Source organism: Paramacrobiotus metropolitanus, unplaced genomic scaffold (assembly GCF_019649055.1).
Source record: "Paramacrobiotus metropolitanus isolate TYO unplaced genomic scaffold, Prichtersi_v1.0 Parri_scaffold0000002, whole genome shotgun sequence".
Classification (NCBI taxonomy): domain Eukaryota; kingdom Metazoa; phylum Tardigrada; class Eutardigrada; order Parachela; family Macrobiotidae; genus Paramacrobiotus; species Paramacrobiotus metropolitanus.
The window spans coordinates 2,839,756-2,857,270 of record NW_026570222.1 but is presented as its reverse complement, the minus strand read 5'-3'; the positions used below and the strand labels follow the sequence as shown (position 1 = coordinate 2,857,270).

The 17,515-nt window shown below is 41.7% G+C and overlaps 5 protein-coding genes across 7 annotated transcripts; 3 read left to right on the top strand and 2 right to left on the bottom strand.

The window, feature by feature from the left end:
* Positions 1–43: 43 nt before the first annotated feature.
* LOC129582461 (DDB1- and CUL4-associated factor 1-like) lies at positions 44–7,602 on the bottom strand. Its single transcript, XM_055473978.1, has 16 exons — positions 6,827–7,602; positions 6,223–6,403; positions 5,851–6,159; positions 5,141–5,647; positions 4,874–5,038; positions 4,545–4,730; positions 4,165–4,401; positions 3,711–4,018; positions 3,520–3,649; positions 3,052–3,319; positions 2,126–2,979; positions 1,684–1,929; positions 1,386–1,622; positions 1,059–1,248; positions 584–835; positions 44–473 (listed from the first exon to the last, which is right to left on the bottom strand). The coding sequence occupies exons 1-16, from the start codon at positions 7,138–7,140 to the stop codon at positions 307–309; spliced, it is 4,551 nt and encodes a 1,516-aa protein (XP_055329953.1). The 5' UTR covers positions 7,141–7,602; the 3' UTR covers positions 44–306.
* LOC129582472 (phosphoinositide 3-kinase regulatory subunit 4-like) lies at positions 7,553–14,223 on the top strand. 2 transcript variants are annotated; one of them, XM_055473995.1, is made up of 23 exons: positions 7,553–7,906; positions 7,965–8,010; positions 8,088–8,166; positions 8,230–8,285; positions 8,448–8,597; positions 8,674–8,775; positions 9,085–9,275; positions 9,403–9,529; positions 9,674–9,840; positions 9,899–10,097; positions 10,284–10,781; positions 10,981–11,082; positions 11,162–11,296; positions 11,366–11,503; positions 11,631–11,870; positions 11,993–12,235; positions 12,302–12,437; positions 12,539–12,734; positions 12,845–13,024; positions 13,111–13,208; positions 13,402–13,506; positions 13,672–13,960; positions 14,083–14,223. In XM_055473995.1, the coding sequence occupies exons 1-22, from the start codon at positions 7,815–7,817 to the stop codon at positions 13,944–13,946; spliced, it is 3,555 nt and encodes a 1,184-aa protein (XP_055329970.1). In that variant the 5' UTR covers positions 7,553–7,814; the 3' UTR covers positions 13,947–13,960; positions 14,083–14,223. The 2 variants fall into 2 exon arrangements, with proteins under 2 accessions (XP_055329970.1, XP_055329963.1); XM_055473988.1 differs by having other exon boundaries at positions 12,809–13,024.
* Positions 14,088–14,708, top strand: LOC129582490 (phosphoinositide 3-kinase regulatory subunit 4-like). The gene is made up of 2 exons (XM_055474004.1): positions 14,088–14,261; positions 14,330–14,708. The coding sequence occupies exons 1-2, from the start codon at positions 14,119–14,121 to the stop codon at positions 14,571–14,573; spliced, it is 387 nt and encodes a 128-aa protein (XP_055329979.1). The 5' UTR covers positions 14,088–14,118; the 3' UTR covers positions 14,574–14,708.
* A 364-nt stretch (positions 14,709–15,072) lies between these two features.
* On the top strand, positions 15,073–16,146 carry LOC129583539 (trafficking protein particle complex subunit 4-like). Its single transcript, XM_055475360.1, has one exon. The coding sequence runs from the start codon at positions 15,331–15,333 to the stop codon at positions 16,003–16,005; it is 675 nt and encodes a 224-aa protein (XP_055331335.1). The 5' UTR covers positions 15,073–15,330; the 3' UTR covers positions 16,006–16,146.
* On the bottom strand, positions 16,086–17,442 carry LOC129583524 (DNA replication complex GINS protein SLD5-like). Of its 2 annotated transcripts, none has more exons than XM_055475340.1 (2): positions 17,350–17,442; positions 16,086–17,219 (listed from the first exon to the last, which is right to left on the bottom strand). In XM_055475340.1, exon 2 carries the CDS (start codon positions 17,101–17,103, stop codon positions 16,375–16,377), a length of 729 nt encoding a protein of 242 aa, XP_055331315.1. In that variant the 5' UTR covers positions 17,104–17,219; positions 17,350–17,442; the 3' UTR covers positions 16,086–16,374. The 2 variants fall into 2 exon arrangements, with proteins under 2 accessions (XP_055331315.1, XP_055331323.1); XM_055475348.1 differs by having other exon boundaries at positions 17,359–17,442.
* Positions 17,443–17,515: the final 73 nt, after the last annotated feature.

Genomic DNA, 17,515 nt, shown 5'->3' with positions numbered 1-17,515 from the left:
ACTGAGCGACCTTCCTTTCTAATCATCATTCATCAAGAAATGAAATATGAAACTACCAGCAAATTACAACTTTTATTAGTACACACGTAACACAAACAATCCGCAAAATGCATAGCAAAAAGCTTCGAAAACGTATAACCATAAAAGAATCAAAGTGGAGCAAGCCCAAGGCGGAACCATCACAGTCTGGTACGTAATTTACACATTTCAAAATACAGCATTTGAGAATGTACGAAACTACTGACAGCAAAACTTGTGCTCCCAGCGTTATCCCCATTAAGCCATTAAACACAATTAATGCGAACTTCAGTCAGGTTCGTAATCGACATGATTACCAACTTCATATACCACATCGTCATCATCGTTGTCATCGTCATTGTTACCCGCCTCCTCATCAGTTGTCCATTCATCCTCTTCGTTCTCAGGTGATGGCGCAGCATCATCGTCCTCCACCTCTTCCCAGTCCATTTCGTCTGCATTATATGTGAATTATAACGATTAAAAACGGAAACAATAAATATATAGTTAATAATCAAAATGGCCATTTCACTACCATAATTATAAAAACTATCGTTGTGTTTACCTCCATAGTCATCATCGAAGATGGCCGTCATATCTTCCTCATCATCATCATCGTCATCGTCATCGCCGAAATGATCGTCATCTTCATCGTCGGTTTTCTCCAGATCTTCCTCCTCATCCCCTTTGTCCACACCGATCTGAAATAATCTTCCATACGCACCGAGGCTTTCGCTGTAAGATTCACCCAAGAAGATATGGTTGTCCAGTGTATCCAGAGTTAAACACTGGAACTTTCGTTTGAGATCAATACCAGCTGCAAACAACCAATTCACAGTAAAGATAACAAGAAATCATGCTAAGTTACTGTACTTCTTCAAACAAAGGCATATCACGCATGAAATGATGCTTCTTCTGACCTGAGCAAATTTCAATGCAACAAAATTAATTTAAAACAGATTTTTCGGGTTTGAAAGATATATACGAAGATATGAACAGGCCCTTTAAACAGTAGTTAAATATTGACAGAAAGCTCTTACCAATAGTTGAATAATCCTTTGAGTCAACCGTTGTGAAACCACCAGGGAATTCGTAAACTGTTGGCTCCAAATCATCAACTTGTTTCTCGTAATGGACGGCGTACAATACGTCACCCGTTGCGTTGAATTTTAACAGGCTCTGCCGCAACTGCATCACACTTTTGCGCAGTTTAAAAGTCCTTAAATCCCACTATAAAGTTCAAACATTCAACCATTAGAACATCAGCGTCGTTCTGATTTATACATCTTATCGCTACTAACATTCACAGCAACAAAAAGACATTTGATTAACGCAATAATTTTATTGCTAGCCAAGCCCGGACTTACGACTTGTTCATCAATTATAATGACGTTCCCATCTGGATGAAAAACCCCGTTCGATGTGTGCCGCTCGAACTGATCAAACTGGTGGATAAGTTTGCCTGAACGGGCATCAAAGAGCAGTCCATCATGCGTCACCATATCATCACTAGGATGAAAACTCGGGCGATTCTTGACGTATCGGCCTTGTAACTTCGGTTCGGAAAACGTCAAAATTTTATTGCCGGTTTCCAGATCTATTGTCTATAAAAATAAATCAGAATGAATATCACCCCAAAAAAACCAGCAGGATTTCTTGTCTCACATAAGCCGGTGACAACTGCTCCATTTCGCAGCCCAAAGCAATATTATCATGGAAATGAGGAAACGTCATATATTCCACGGAAGGATACTGCTTAATAACGTCACATCCACCCGGTCGCAATTTCCACAATGTCGACGATATAGACGAACAGCAGCTGACAAAAACATCACAAGCAGGAAACGTGGGAACCATTGCGAGATGATGAGTTTCGCATTCGAACTCGTGGCAAGCTCGATAGAACGTGGGCTGTGGTAAAAAAACGCTTCGGTTATTCAAAAACTCTGTATGAGAAACTTAAGAAATCAGAGCAATGTTTGTTGTGTCTGGCTTCACAAACTGCACCATCTGCACATCAAGAAAAGTTTGTAGAAAACCGTGAACATTCAAGCTCACATAAATAAACCAGTCATCGAACTCAAAATCGTTCAAAGACTATTCGCACCTTAGATGGTTCAGAAATGTTATATCCAACCACGTATCCATCCATCGTTCCCGTAACAATTTTATTCTGCTGTACACCCATGAACGCCGCCGATAGAAGTCCGCCTTCCGGGTCAAAAACGCCTGCATCCGCTGGCAACCCAAAGTTGCAAACCGGTCTCAACTTTCCAAATATATATCGACGATCCAGCGATCGTCCCCACTGAGTTTCATCTCCACGACCGCCTCGCATGCTTAACCTCTGACTAATGTTATACGGAGCGTTCAGAATTCCTACCGGATTTGGACACCGGTGCCGTTTTTTCAGAGAAAAAGGCGGACATACAGCGATGGGATATTCACATTGGGCATGCTCACTGCGGAAATTATTCGCTACAATTCCAACTAAATCAGGATATCCTGGCACAACCATGGTCGAGGCATCCGTCGCATCTAATATAAAATTTCGCTGTCCCAGTATATTTCCACCGTTCGAATCTTCCCCGGTAACGTTGATGGACCGAGTTCCCACTCGAATCAAACTCGGATAAATGGACCGGCGAGACTTCGCTTTAGTCGGCTGTGCAACCACCGAACTTGGCTCATTCAAACCCGCTTCGCTTTTTAAACAGTTTGCCGTCGTGTTCAAGCCACGATTTTCCAAATGATCCAACAATAACAAATCGATTTCTTGAGAGCTAAACGTAATGCGAGTTCGTCTAAGAATGTCTTGTCTTAAAACCGCTTCCGGGAGGCTGGGTGGAATTGGCGTCCTCAGTTTTGTCTCGAAAACCGCTTCCAGCATTTCTTTCGCGGCTTTTTCAAAGTTGGCGAATTCCTTGCTCCCATCAATGGTTAAAGGCTCGCGCATGAGAACTATAACAAAAGTTCAAGCCACATCAGATCACATGTTTAAGGAAAAATGCCGGCATAAAATGCGGAACATACCTTGTATTTCTCCAGATCGGAAAAACGACAACTCTCTCATAACCTGTCGACATGAAGGCGATGCTGCCATACCGGTAAGAATTTTACAAGCTAATGTACGAAGCAGTTCCTCTTCAGGATCTTCGGCTTCATGGATGACTCGCCGCATCATTTCCACACATTTATGTCGTCGAAATATGTTCACCATCTGCTTAAAATGTTCCGGATCGTTATAGAACGGTCGACTTTTCCCTTGACTCTCCGTCAGCTCACTCTCCTCTGGATCTTTCTGAAAAAAATAGCCCTGAACATTAACTTTGCAGAGCTGAGCGTTATCGAAGCCCGATTATGAAGCAGAACGGACGCCGGTCACAATATACTTTTCCATTGCAAACTGCAGTTAATAAAATAATATCTATATACAGTACGTAGTGTCCATGATAAAGGGCAGCAAAACACTGCCTTTTGGATGCAAAGCCTAAGATTCACCCCAGTTCGCATTCCGAAGATACAATTGCATAAAACATCCAACGCAGACTTTTTAACTGCGGTATCGGCACTTTTTTTCACATCGCTCGTATCACTGGACGAATACTTCACCGACATGTCGATCAACATCCTGCCAAACCAAGAATAACCAAATGTCAGGCGTATTCATACCGAAATCAACGGAAGATTACCCAAATCCAGTATACGGAAACGACTGATCCGAAGTCGTGTAGCTGATGATCGCATCCTGAGCACATTTTGACAGGACGCATTTTTCCAGAATCTCTAATCCAATCTTGTGAAACGGAACAACAGTGAACTCTCTGTTGGTTATCATCGTAAACTTGTCGAGTTCCAGCAGCCTCAGAAGACGCGTAACACCATCAAACTGTACAAAGCGCAGTATACGATCCCGCCGTGTTCGAATTCGGCACAAAGGGACGTGAGCCAAGAGGAAATCTCGAAGATCATCCATTTCCTCTTTTTCCAAAAAGAAAACCTACAAAAATAAATCAGACCATTTCACCGCTGATGCTCGCTATCCGTTCGACTGTATTTTAAAGTGTCATCGTCATATCAGCATCTGATTAGGAACGCTTTGGTTACACAAATTTCTTTCATGTGCAGCACAAATGAATTAAGTACCTTATTTGGTGCAATGCGGGGAAATTTGCTTTCCAGAGCTATTTCCTTTTTATTCTCACGAGCCCGACGCAGAAGATCTTGGCGAAACCATTCAGCCTTGATAATCATATCAGTTGTAAAATAGCAGTTTAACACTTGATAGAGCAGATGCAACGCATCCGATGCGGACATCAGCTGTTCCTCGTCCGATAACTGCCGTTCTAATTCATTTTGCCATAAATAATCATAGCGACCAATCTGCAAAAATTAAATAACGGACATGTTTTAGAATACATAATAAAAGGCTACGGCCCTTTTTTGCAAATATAAAAGTATTTGGCTTCTAAAATAGCGTAAACAGTTGACTATTAACAAAAGTCAGAGAGCAGTCCATGGCCTACCATGTTTAACAAAGTGCGGAGACCGTCCACTTTCGGCTCGTCGAAGGTATCGATAAAAGCACGAAACTTCAGGGCATAAATAAAAAATTTTGCTGCCCATTTTCGAGCTGACTCATGTCCAGATTGCAGTCCATATTCGACCATGAAAGCTGTCGTATTCTGGACAAGGTCAGGATATTTTACCATCTATCACAAACGGAAAAGAAATTAGGACAACTGGTAGCTGTGAAAAGTAACCGGACAAAAATCATACACGCTAAGGCGTGGAAAACGCTAAAATAAATATTCGGAAGATCATTAATTTTTACGATGAAAAAATGCAAACATACTGTTTCCAGCGCGTATTCAGAAGAAGAGACAACGTGAGCGAACAACTTCACAACAAAGACGGAAGGAATGGATGGCTTGGGGATTTTCATCATCTGAATAAAGCGTAATGGTGTTTCCAACAGCCTGGTACCAAAGCGAGAATTCCGTACAAGATTGGCGAGCAACTAAACAGAAGAAGTATCATTAAACGCGCTCAGGCAGAAGGGAGTGCTCCATAACTGGTATTGCTTATTCTACTAAGCGACTGTTCATTTCAAGCGACTCACATGTATCGCCTGGCCCATAACTCGAATAGTTAATTTTTTTCGGGCGTCCAAGAAATCAAAGCATAATCCCAAAACATCCACTTCCTGGAAAGTGGTATCAAAATCACGAACAGACGCCAGACCGACCAGCAAATCCAAAGTCAATCGAATTTCAAGTTTTTCGTCCATGGTGGGTAAGATTCGGAAGTTTTGGGATAGTTCACCGATCTGATGCCTTTCATATTCAGCCCAGGAAGAAGAAGAAGACGTTTCATCAATATTTAATCTAACAACATCAGTCGAAGTCGTGAGCTTGGCCTTTTTCCGGCGACTTGACGAGGGTGTCGAACTGCCAGAATCCAAAACACTCTTTGTCCGGTCTAATCGCCGCTTAGTACCGGATCGCTGGGACGTTGTCGGAACATTAGGCGTACTGAAAACTGGCGGCGGTTCCGGGCGCGCATCGGATGGTTCAGAAGGTTTCAAAGTCGCTATATAACTGCGGAGTTGTGAAAGGTGTCCCGGTAACTACATTACAAAAATCATAATGAAACACGAACGACAGACCAAACAATGATTTATTACAGCATTTACTATGGATAAACAGAAAACTATTAAGTTGATAGATATATTTAGTGTACGAGTAACTTATGTCCCAAGAAAAATTAAATAAAATCCGCGCTAAAAGGAAGCCGAAACGCCCACAACATTTATGCGCAAGTTAGACATACCAATTTTCGAATGACGCCAAAATTCACAGTGAAATCTTCCAGGGTAGCTCGCTCAAACAGCGTTCCGTATAATCCGCATAATATGGCTCGAATTTCCGTTTGATGTCGAGCAGGTAAGCGGAGCACGGGATCACCTGGTGGATTGGTATGCATGAAGTGCATAAATGGGAAAAATATTTCATTTTCAAAAAATATCTTTGCGTATTCGGGTGAACTGGCCCAAAAACCTTGCATCACAGAGTACAATATAACGCAGCCATAATACTGCATATCGGCATCGTCAGCGACGACGACAAAGTGCTTGGCAAGCTATCAAACAAAAAATCGAATTAACGTATAACAGAATAATATATTCAGCAAAAATCTGAATACCGTTTTGTAAAATTCGCTAATCTCCTCATCGCTATCGTGGTCACCGTGGATTGTACCAAATTTTTCCAACAGGAAATGCAGCTTTGGACACTCCACGACCGACACCGAATTAATATCTTCTGTTGGGTCTCGATGCAGTCCCAGATATTCTTCAAAAGATTCCTGAATAAGCTCGCAGAGCCTGTAAGAAAAAAATGTACAGCAAGTGCTAATCCATAAACAGAAGTTTCACACCGGTGGTTCAGTCGTTGAAAATGACTAGAGCAGCAACCTGTTGATAACACATTAAGTACTATTGGCCAGGAAATCATACATATTACGGAAATTAATAAGTTATCAGTATCCGTGCACAACTATATTCCACTCAGTCAAGCAACAGAAAAAAGGTAAACTTTTAAACTGACACGGCTAATTCAAAATGTTATAGTAACACTGTACTAAGTCTGTAACAGTTACCGTTTAACAATAATTGGTCCACTTGTAAACATAATCGAAGCAAAAATATGAAACTGGTTGAATTGAATCAAAGTTGGCTGGCAAACATCATCATCACGTTGCGCCGATTACCGACGCAGGAAGATATTATTCGAAATCATCTACCTACTTTTTCATATTTTCCGTAACCAGTGGACTGCGAACTTTCTGCCGCACGTTCTCAACAAACTGCTCCATGCAAGCGGTAGCGCCATTCCGGAAGTTTTCTGGAACCTGCGCTCGGGTTCTCTTGGAAGCTCTCGTCTCCTTGTAACCGTTGGGGTGATCATCGAAATAATTAATTTCCAGATCTTGCAGTTCCTGGTCCTGGACGCCGAAATCGATGTCGACCGGGAAGCCAGGTTCGCCGTTCTGTTCGGGATTGAACGGATATATTAAGGGATCCTCGTCGGCGTCCAGCTGATAGTTATGGTCATTGTCCATGTTAAAGTCAATTTATTCCTAACGAATCGCGGATTTTACAGGAGGGATGGCAAACATAAAGTGGAGCAAAACAGAACAACGATAACGGTCACTTCGGAATTTCGAGAAGCCACAACGACAGTCAAAGCCAAAATCAGCTCCAACTTCGTTCTTACGCGCAAATCTCAGAATCCCGTTTCCCAATCAGTAGTTAGGACCCACCACCACGATAACGAACATAAATTTCCAAATTCCTACGATTCCAGGTTTTCAGTAAATCAGTTAAAAAACGATTAATACCTCCCAGATTCTCTCGCAAAAGTTATTAGAACTAAAAAATAAAAATACAACGCCGTGACAACGGTTCCGTTTAATCAAGCCATCTGTCCGACAACAGCCACAGCACTATGCATATGGCTTCGTACGGTAGTCAGCTGTTAGCCAAACGCATTTGTTAGCCCTATTTATACCAGGCTTACCAGCTGAGTTTGGCTATCTTATCGATTTCCTTTTATTTTCTCTCAAACTCTGTAAAGTTTGTTAAATCTTCTCTTTTAGAATTTTTCTATCCGTTGGATCATGGTTAGTTTGACACTTTGACACACTGACCGTATGATGTAGAAGGAGACCCATAGGATAACTAGGTCTGATCATAAGCAGTTTTTGTCTCGTCTTTCGACAAAACTGCTTTCATCATGGGGAATCAGTATTCCGTTTCGGGTGCGGATCAGATCTATCCGATCGAGCATTACCTTATGGACCTTCCTGGATTCCAGTTGTCTGCAAAGTAAGAGCCTTGCTTGTTATTTTTGTGCATCTCTCCTCACCGTCTTCGGGGTTTTTAGGCTGGGGAGTACTCGATTCATGAAAGTGGCACGGACAAATCACAAGTGTGTTCAGCTGTTCATTCGCGTCGTGCGTATTCCGCTTGCTGATCACGAAATCTGTGATGTTTGTTGTGGTTTCAGGAAGGATCCTGTGTTGTTAAAGTCTTTGTGATTCACGATAGAAGTCTCAGTTTGGAACCGTATGACAAAGCACTACAGTGTATGATAAAATTTGTATTTTGATTTGGCAGTCAGCTCGGAATTACATCTTGTTCGTTTGCAGTTCAACGGGAAAATATGCAAAGCTTTTTGCATTGTTTGCCGTTCTCCTTTTTCACGGTAAAAAAAGTTTTGGTTTTCTGTTAGACAATACTGCATGCTTTCCATGCAAGAAGCGACATTTGGGTGTGGTGTGTAGCGAATGAATTATTTGTTTTTTAAACTGTTTTAAATTTTGTTCGCAACTTGAGTAATCGTTACTAAATATGCTCTTGTTTTCAGAAATCGGATAAGTTTGCAGCACTTTGTCGCACTTACATTAAGGATACCCTATACGATCGAATGAGTGCGCGACCCTACCTAGTGGATATCGAAAAGCGGTGGATTGCGTTCCAGATTTTGAATGGATTACAAGAGTGTCACGCAAAAAATGTTAGTTATTAATTTATTGCCGCTTCTTTAAGTTGTCTGTTATCGTGATAAATCAAATAATCCTTTGTTTTTGCAGATTTATCACGGCGACATTAAATCGGCCAATATAGCAATAACGAGCTGGAACTGGGTGTATTTGGTGGATTTCGCAAGTTATAAACCGACTTATCTCCCCGATGTAAGTATTTGCTTTGGTGTCATTGTGTGAAGTATTAAATGATATTAATATTATACTAAAATTCAGTTTATGTTGATTTGTGCATGAATTTGCCGCTACAATTTTGACAATGTGTATTGAATACATTTTGTACACGATGATTGGGATTGCCCTATCATCCATAATTCTCTGCATACTGCCGCTGATTATTAATACGAAATGCAATTTTTGAGGAGGTTACCTAATTTTTTCTTATGCATTTTTCCATGATTGGATATCATTTCTGCGTTCGTTTGCGCTGAAGAGCTGCAAACGTTGATTCTTTTATAGGGAGACCCAGCGGATTTCAATTACTTCTTTGATACAAGTCGGAGACGGACGTGTTACATTGCTCCTGAACGGTTTTTGCGAGGCGTTGCTGAATCCGTAGATGTTATAAGCTCTAAGATCAATCTTCCTGACCAGCAACAAGAAGTACGCATGGGCGCGCTAGACTGGTCCATGGACATTTTTTCTGTGGGGTAAGTTTTGTGCAGCATCTTTGAATCTAGGTACTTAAAATTTTGTTTGAAAATCTGTAGGGTTATGAGTGGCTCAGTTATCTTCGTTTCATATACAGTTGATGTTAAAATTTTGTTTTACTTACAGATGTGTGTTTTTGGAATTTTTTGGAGATGGAGAGGCACCATTTGATTTGTCGAAGTTGCTGGCGTATCGCAACGGGGAGTTTTATCCTTCTGATGCCATAAAAAAGGTTGAATCGGAAGATTTGAGGGTAATTTTTGGCTCCATTATTTATGAAATGATGTGTTAGAATATGTGACTTTTTTTATAGTAGCGTTTTTTTCCATACCATTAAACTTTTTACAGCGGCAAACGCTAGTAGGGGAATTCTTGAAACCTTTACTTTCTTTTTCAGGTTCTTATTCAGAATATGATTGAGAAAGATCCCTCGGTGCGGCATCGGGCTATCTACTACCTGAATGCTTTGCGTGAAACAGTTTTCCCGGAATGTTTCTACTTGTTTCTGAACAGTTACATCTTTTCATATTGCACTCCTGATATTCCAGATAATAAGATAATGAGGTATGGTACTGTCCGGGGTGTAGCTGCTCGGTTATGCGTTTTAAGAACCACTTTTTAGATTGCGGAACGATCTTTCTGGAGTGATTGAAAAGCTGGGAGGATCCTCAGAATGTATTGTACTGATTTTACCACTGCTGTTATCGCACTGGAGAAATTTAAGCCACAGCGATGCCAAGTTAGCCGCTTTAGAAATTGCCGAAATACTGGCACCCTTGTTACCCGTAGAGATCGTCTTGGATCGACTTCTGCCTTACTTGGTAAACCAGCATAAGGAAATCGTGTGTACTCTCGCACTGACGAAAAGTTATTGAAAAGTTTTTTGGATGGTCAGTTTTGTGTAGCATTGTATTTATCTGACATGTGTTAATTTCAATGCGCTTTAAGGTTTTCAGTTAACCGTACGAAAATTCATGGCTTTTTTCTAATTATGATTTCCGCTCTAGCTTACGTGTGTGGAGGATCGCCTAGCCATAGTGCGGGCGAGTTTTATAAAAACCTTTGTAAAGGTTTTGCAAGCGGTTCCCTGTGTTCGCCGTAACGAAGGTCACATCTTCCGCGCATACATCTTGCCGGACATGGAAAAATTAGTGGATGACAATAATCAGCACGTACGAATTACTTTCGCCATGCATATCGCCCAAATTGCGGAGATCGCCATGACGTTTCTGGAGCGGTCTTATCTGTGCCAGACCAATGGCTCAACGGCTAACCAAGATTCCCTGTATTCATTACACGATGAAGATCGGTATCCTTTTGATGTGGAACGTATCCTTTTACTAAAATATCTGCAGTCTCTATTGGAGAAACTCATATTGAAGCAGAGCAATGCGGTCAAACGAGCGCTGCTGGAATATGGCATGGGGAAGTTATGTCAAGTTTTCGGGCGGAAACTTACTCGGGAAAGTATTCTGCCTCATTTGGTCACCTTTCTTAACGAAAAGGTTAGCCTAGTAAACCCATATGTTAATTGTTAATATTACTGTTCATCGGATTAATTATATGTATAACTACTATTTATAGAGTACTTTTATATGTGAGGAATTATGTAGATACTTATACAAGATCGATAATATGCAGCGGAATAGATATATTTGTTACCGATGTGGTGACCAGATAGTAATGCCTTTTATTTTATCGCAGCCTGACTGGCAGTTGCGTGCAGCGTTCTTTCGATCCATTGTTGGGCTGGCATCGTTTGTTGGATTAGAAGGTGCTGGTGTTTTTCGGGCACTCCTGGAGCAGGTATGGCGCTGATTTGTAAAACATGGTATTCATATGCAACTATTCCGATCCGGATAGGAATCTGTATTTATCTTCACAGGGGCTTACCGATCCGGAGGAGTTCGTGGTGTTTCACGCCCTGACTTCGTTTTTGGATCTTGTCAAACTTCAGTTGATACCAAAGAAATCCATCATGGAATTGCTGGCGTTTTGTTCTGCGCTTCTGGTTCACCCGGTTAGCCGGAGTAGAGTGATTAAGCTTTTTAACTTGTGCAGATTGAACGTTTTTGTTATGTCGTTCTAGAACAGTTGGATTCGCCGTACAGCTGTCGCGTTATTTGCCGTTGCCGCTAAGAAAACTGATTATGCGGATCAACAAATACGAATACGTCCAATGGTTCTGCCATTTTTGGATCATCAGATCGTCTTCATAGACAATGAGGTAAGGATTTGAAACTGGGTTGATTCACTAGGCAGAAAAGAACTGCTTTGTATTTCAGCAGAAAAGTGTGTAGTCCATAAATATTTCATTTTGCATTTACTTCCGTTCTTATTCTTTGGTGGCATAGGAATCGTTATCCGGAGCGTTAATGCCACCACTCAATCGTCGGATTTATAGTATATTTTCTGGAGATCGAGCTGGTCGGAAGCTTTTGGAGTTTCTGGAAGGAAACAGTGATGAGCGGTTGAGGATAGTAAACGATAATGACGGCTTTCGAAGCATGCGTGCCTCCACTATTGCCGAAAATCAGCTGTATCAGAAACTCCATGCCCATGAAATAGTACCGACAGATAAAGCCAAAGTGCTGGTTAGTTCATTATCCAAGTTTAATTAAGCGGGCGATCAGAAGATATTGATTATTCACTTCGCTGTTTACAGACCGTGGTAATGTTCCCAGTTGTAAGTTTTAACTAACGGTTTATTGTGCAGCTGATGAAAGACTTCATAATGCGACTGCGACTTCCTTCACCGACGATGGAGCAAGAACTGGCTATACAAGCTGAAGATCAGGCGGAAAGAACTAAGAACACAGTGAAAATCGGACCGTCCGTGCCGATTCGGAGCATTCCAGAACCACCTGGTCTCGAAGCTGTTGATTCCATGAGCTCGTCGGCAACTTTGACGAAAGGAAGTAAACAATTAGTGAATGATGTGGCATTACGAACGGCTATGGTAAGCACTACTCGCAACCACGCATGTAATACAGCCACTTTAAGTTTAACTGCTGGAACTTGATAGAACGAAGAATGGGACACTGTTTTCAAGCCGTCGAACGTGTCGTTGACACCAGTGCCTGTGGCGCACGAATCTGTTGGCGAAACTGTGGGAGAAAGTCGTGATGCTAGCCTCGTAGGCGGCGCTTCCGCCATTCGAGGTACGGTTTCATTTTTCTCGTAGTTGGTACGTAAAATTGATCTGTCGTTAGATAGTCCTCACTGTTTGTTTTTTCTTCCGTGAAATCTGTTTTGTACGCAGTGAGAATTCCAACCTGTGAACGCGAACTGCAGAGTTTCATTCAGAATCGCCAGCAAGAACGAGGGGTAGTGCTTAGTAACGAAGTGTCACTGAGTGATCTCGAACCACCGCCGATGTATGCAGATTTGCTGAAAGAATGGCGGCCTAGCGGCACTCTCGTAGCACATCTGCATGAACATCCTCATGGAATTGTTAGGTAAAAAATACTTTTTGGAGCCTCCATTTGTTGCTTGATTAGGAAAATGAAATACATCTGCTGAATGCTTACAGGTTGCGTTCGAATAAAAACAATGGGGATATTTTAAGCTGTTCGTTGGATGGAGCGGTCAAGCTATGGGACTGTGCGAAAATGGAGGGACGCGGTCTGTCTAATCGTGCCAAATATACGTATAAGAGCCTTGGCAGCCCTGTTCGGGCTATGACATATTGCGAGGAGTGGAAATCGTTTGCCTGCGCAGGGGAAAATGGAGCGATTCATGTAGTTCGGTAATTTCTGCCATCTGGTTCAATATTTGCATTTTGCAGCTGTGGTCTCAAATACCATAAAAGTGATGTGGTTTTGTGTTTCTTAGGATGGATGCCGATCACTCTAAAGGTCAAGTCAAGCTGGAAAAATTTATTGATCCTAAACGGGATGGAATTGTCGTTGAAATGGGATATTGCGACCCAGGTACAGATAGTTGGTTGGAAGTAAAGTGGTGCGTTATGTAGCGTTTTCTTGGTTAAAATAAACTTGAATTGCAAAATAACACCACACAATTTTGTTGACTACATCATGCATGTGGCAGATGTACCGAAATTCTTATCATATGGTGTTGAATATAATGACTGATATATCACAGCCGTAAATTCTTTCGATTTAGGATCGCAGAACATCATAACGTTTTGTACATCAATGGGTGCAGTTTGCGGATGGGATCTGCGTACTCCTAACTTCGTATGGAAACTGGACAGTGATTTGCGCCACGGTAAGCTTTCTTTCCCAAAAGCATTTTCATATGAGATTCTGTTTTTCATTATTCACTACTTCGTCGTAAATGTTTCTTTGATTTTTGCAATTGCTGTGTGTTCTACGTAGATTGGTCGTATTTCTAGTTTGACTGTGTTCTTAAACATTACTGACAAACATTCAGGCATGCTGAAGACATTCTGCGTCAGCTCGGAACAGAGCTGGATTACAACTGGAAGTATGGATGGCTACATGATAACATGGGACCTAAGGTTTCGCCTGGCCATTTCGTCTCTCCACCACCCCATGGGAAGTGCGATCGGCCGTTTATACACGCATCCCAAGCTGGATAATGCAGTTATTGCCTGCGTTAAAGGGAATAATGAAGTCTCAGTATGGGATACAGAAACCGGATTACGGTTAACTGGTCTTTGGAGTGGCCTTTCGCAACCTCTATGACACAACCTTTATCGGTAAGCACTTGCCGTAGTCTTCCAAATGGGCGTCGGATAGTGTTTGACAGAATTTCATCGAATGTATCTTCTGGTTGTTTGTTTCTTTGGGTTTGTAAACTGAGATAGTTTTTTTATCACAGGTGAATCAGGATAGTATTCGCGGCTTACAAGTGGTGATGTCGGATGCACGATCATTTAGCTGCATAACCGGTGGTACGGATCGGCGAATTCGATATTGGGATGGCGTGGCTCCAGAAATGTCATACATGATCTCATCGGCAGCCGGTGAAACACTTCCTGATCGGAAACTGTTCTGCAGGTATGATGGTTAGAAACTTGAGGTCGCATTTAACATAAATATCGCTTCATATGGCTGCTATATTTTAGAAATTATCATGTGGATGGGACAGATATCATTCATGAATACCAGTCATCTATACGATCAATGTCCACTTCTGCGAGTATCTCTGCTTCGATGATGAAGGAAGCGGATACCACCTCACGTTCTCTTGTGGATTCTCCGTTTACCGGTCATTCCGACATTATCACAGATTTGGTTATTTGTTCAACTGCAAATCAGCTGTTTATTGTTTCTGGATCTCGGGATGGTATTATCAAAGTGTGGAAGTGATTGTCTTTCATTTTCATATGCTCTTGTTCTGGTGATTGCTTGTTAGCAGCAAAATTTATGGCTTCTAAATTTGATTTTACATATTTCAACAAGTGTTTTCGATATATGCGTAATCATACTGCAGCAAATAAAGGATCGAAATTAACATCATGCTGTTGGAAATTTACGAGAAGCATGGTAGTCTTGAAATAATAAGAAATTTTAACATGGACTTGTGAAGTTCTGACTGAAAAGATACTCATTGACATTTTGTGTGGGCAAGGGAGCGTTTTTAGAAAACATTTTGCTTTAGCTAACTTGAAATTCCAATGCACTACCGTTAATCATAACAATACCTATGTGACAGAGTATGTGTTTTCCGTTTTTGTTCTAAGAACAATCCAAGATTTTAGGATAATTTTGCTCGAGATTAGTATTTGTAGTGATGTTTCCGTCGGAAACATCAACAGCACGAGCAGTATGCAGCTTTGGTACAGCTTTGCCGACTTTCAATTCCTTTGCTACACTTTGTCAATTCCAAATTTACTTACTGTACTTACTCGTACTGGTGTGCCGTGCAGCCACTGCATGCACGTCTACTAAATTCTGTTAAAGTTTTCAGTTTTGCTAGTTTTTAGGCTGTCTGGTGAAGTTAATTCTGCGTTTTTGCCTTTGAGCTGAAGCTGCTGAACTAAACACAATCCGACATTACATGTAACTTTATGTGGAATCTGGACAACCATTACCAATTCGTAATTTGTCCTGATTCTGCTGCACCATGGTTGTTTATTCTCTGTACATTGTCAATAAGGCCGGAGGGCTGATCTATCACTACGACCACAATGTTCAACGGAATGAAGTGGAGAAAACCTTCAGTTATCCCTTGGAATTCTCGCTGGAGTTCATGGACGAACGTTTGGTGGTCCGTTTCGGAGAAGCTGATAATATCCGCGTAGGTTACAGCGTTCTCTCCGTAAATGGTATCCCAGTTGTCGGCCGAAACATCCAAGGCGATCCAGCACAGAAACGAGCCGAGCAAGAAGTGCTGGAATTCCTGAACAACCCGGCCAATTATCCTGTTAGTATTAAATTCGGTCGAGCCCCTCTGAAGACCAACGAGCGACTCATGCTAACCAGCACATTCCATTCATTGTATGCCATCAGCGCGCAGCTCTCTCCCGAACCTAATTCGTCGGGAATGCGAACCCTGGATACTGATGCATTCCGATTGCACTGTTTCCAGACCATCACGGGAACCAAATTCCTGATTCTGACGGATTTGAAGCAGGAAGGGGCCGATGCATTACTGCGGAAGCTGTATCAAATTTATGCGGATTATGCACTGAAAAATCCATTTTATATTTTGGAGATGCCAGTACGCTTTGAATTATTTGACGAGAATGTTAAAGCCGCTGTGGAATTCACTGATAAAAGTGGCATTAGCGTGATCTAGTCATTCTTGTGTATTTTTACGGTTTTCAGTGTTTGTGATCATCGTGACGATTACTCCTTGTTTGCCTTCATTTTGTGACATATTTTACGGAACGCCAATCAGAAGAAATTAACAAAACAGACCACATGGTTGTTCTTATTATTGTTGGCACAGGCTTGTTAAAAGCTATGTTCTTATTTTTTATGAAGTAGCAAAGCTGATAAGCATACAAACAGACCAATGTAGAATTTACATAAATTAATGAGGACGTTAAAAGTAGGAGCCGAAAATGAATAACACCGCGTAGAATAAAACTTAAAAAATTTGTAAAAAAAACACGTAGAAATAGAATATGAAAGGTTGAGGGAAACGGAAAACCGCAGGAAAATTTTACATCAGGATCGCTTTTGCTTTCAAGATATGCTCATCATCCGTAAAAATATAGTCCCTAATAGATGTGTAGCGGAGTAAGTACTGTCCTCCAGCTTGCAAATCTTCGTGTTCAACTCTTCCGGGCAGCACGCGATCATCCAGGCGCACCTGTGCCAACTCTTCCCTGGGCTTAGCAATGATAAACATATCCATTTTCGGCCGTGTCGGAGTTTTATACCATCCCGATCTGTCGTCCAGTACACCGATACCCGGAGGCAGAAATAGGCCTATCGACGACTTCAAGTGCTCCTCGATTTTTTCCACCAGACCGTACAAGTACACCATTTCAGGGCGACTGAGTCGTACACTTTGCTCGTTTGCAGGTAACTGTTTGAGGTACATGCAAAAATCTTCAATTTTCGCTAATCGACAGCGGAGATAATTGGAGATCATAAACCGAATGCGACTGCATTCCAGTCTGATCAATGTACATGCATCACGGTCCACCGTTCCAGCAGCTCCTTGCTGCAGAGCAGAGGCGTCCGCTTCCTTCTGTTTGATCTGATCCAAAAGGCAGTCAACAACATACATTTTTTCTGGCAGCAACTCTGGGGCATATCGTTCATTTCGCCAAATGTCTTTGAACGAGTTCACTAAATCCGACATACTCACAGCCGTCGAATCATTTACTCCACCTTGGGCTGCGCCTGCAAGCACATCTTCCAAAGTTGCGTCGAAGTCAGCCATCCCATCCGTAAGGAAACCACGATGAACGTTTGTACTTTGTAGGAGATTTGCTGAGGTGTTATTCTGACATAATAGAAAACAATATCTCCGATATCACCAGTGGGATCCACATACTTCTGAAAACAACCGAAAGCAAATTAATAACTAGCGTAGCTTTCTAATCTTTTTAGTTTTTACAGTGAAATGCAGTTCTGAAAATATGTCAGTGAAATGCAGTTCTACTACTTCACAAAGCAATGCGCGCACCTTACATACCACGAACAGGATTCTGATCCAGTCAGCTCATTTGGCGGAAATGGATTATCTACTGTAACGAGTATGTTAGTTGAGCTTAGCTCGAGCTTCGTCGCTTTATCCAGTCTGTGCTCTGTCTATCAGAGCGCAGACTGGATACGACGTAACGTCACTATTA

Coding starts and splice junctions, on each gene's coding strand:
- LOC129582461 (XM_055473978.1), bottom strand. CDS start 7,140: ATGGACAATGACCATAACTATCAGCTGGACGCCGACGAGGATCCCTTA. Junction 5,648..5,850: donor TTGGCGTCATTCGAAAATTG/GTATGTCTAACT, acceptor TTTGTAATGTAG/TTACCGGGACACCTTTCACA. Junction 1,249..1,385: donor TTATAATTGATGAACAAGTC/GTAAGTCCGGGC, acceptor TGAACTTTATAG/TGGGATTTAAGGACTTTTAA.
- LOC129582472 (XM_055473988.1), top strand. CDS start 7,815: ATGGGGAATCAGTATTCCGTTTCGGGTGCGGATCAGATCTATCCGATC. Junction 10,782..10,980: donor TCACCTTTCTTAACGAAAAG/GTTAGCCTAGTA, acceptor ATTTTATCGCAG/CCTGACTGGCAGTTGCGTGC. Junction 12,735..12,808: donor CATCCTCATGGAATTGTTAG/GTAAAAAATACT, acceptor GAATGCTTACAG/GTTGCGTTCGAATAAAAACA.
- LOC129582490 (XM_055474004.1), top strand. CDS start 14,119: ATGTCGGATGCACGATCATTTAGCTGCATAACCGGTGGTACGGATCGG. Junction 14,262..14,329: donor GATCGGAAACTGTTCTGCAG/GTATGATGGTTA, acceptor GCTATATTTTAG/AAATTATCATGTGGATGGGA.
- LOC129583539 (XM_055475360.1), top strand. CDS start 15,331: ATGGTTGTTTATTCTCTGTACATTGTCAATAAGGCCGGAGGGCTGATC.
- LOC129583524 (XM_055475340.1), bottom strand. CDS start 17,103: ATGGCTGACTTCGACGCAACTTTGGAAGATGTGCTTGCAGGCGCAGCC.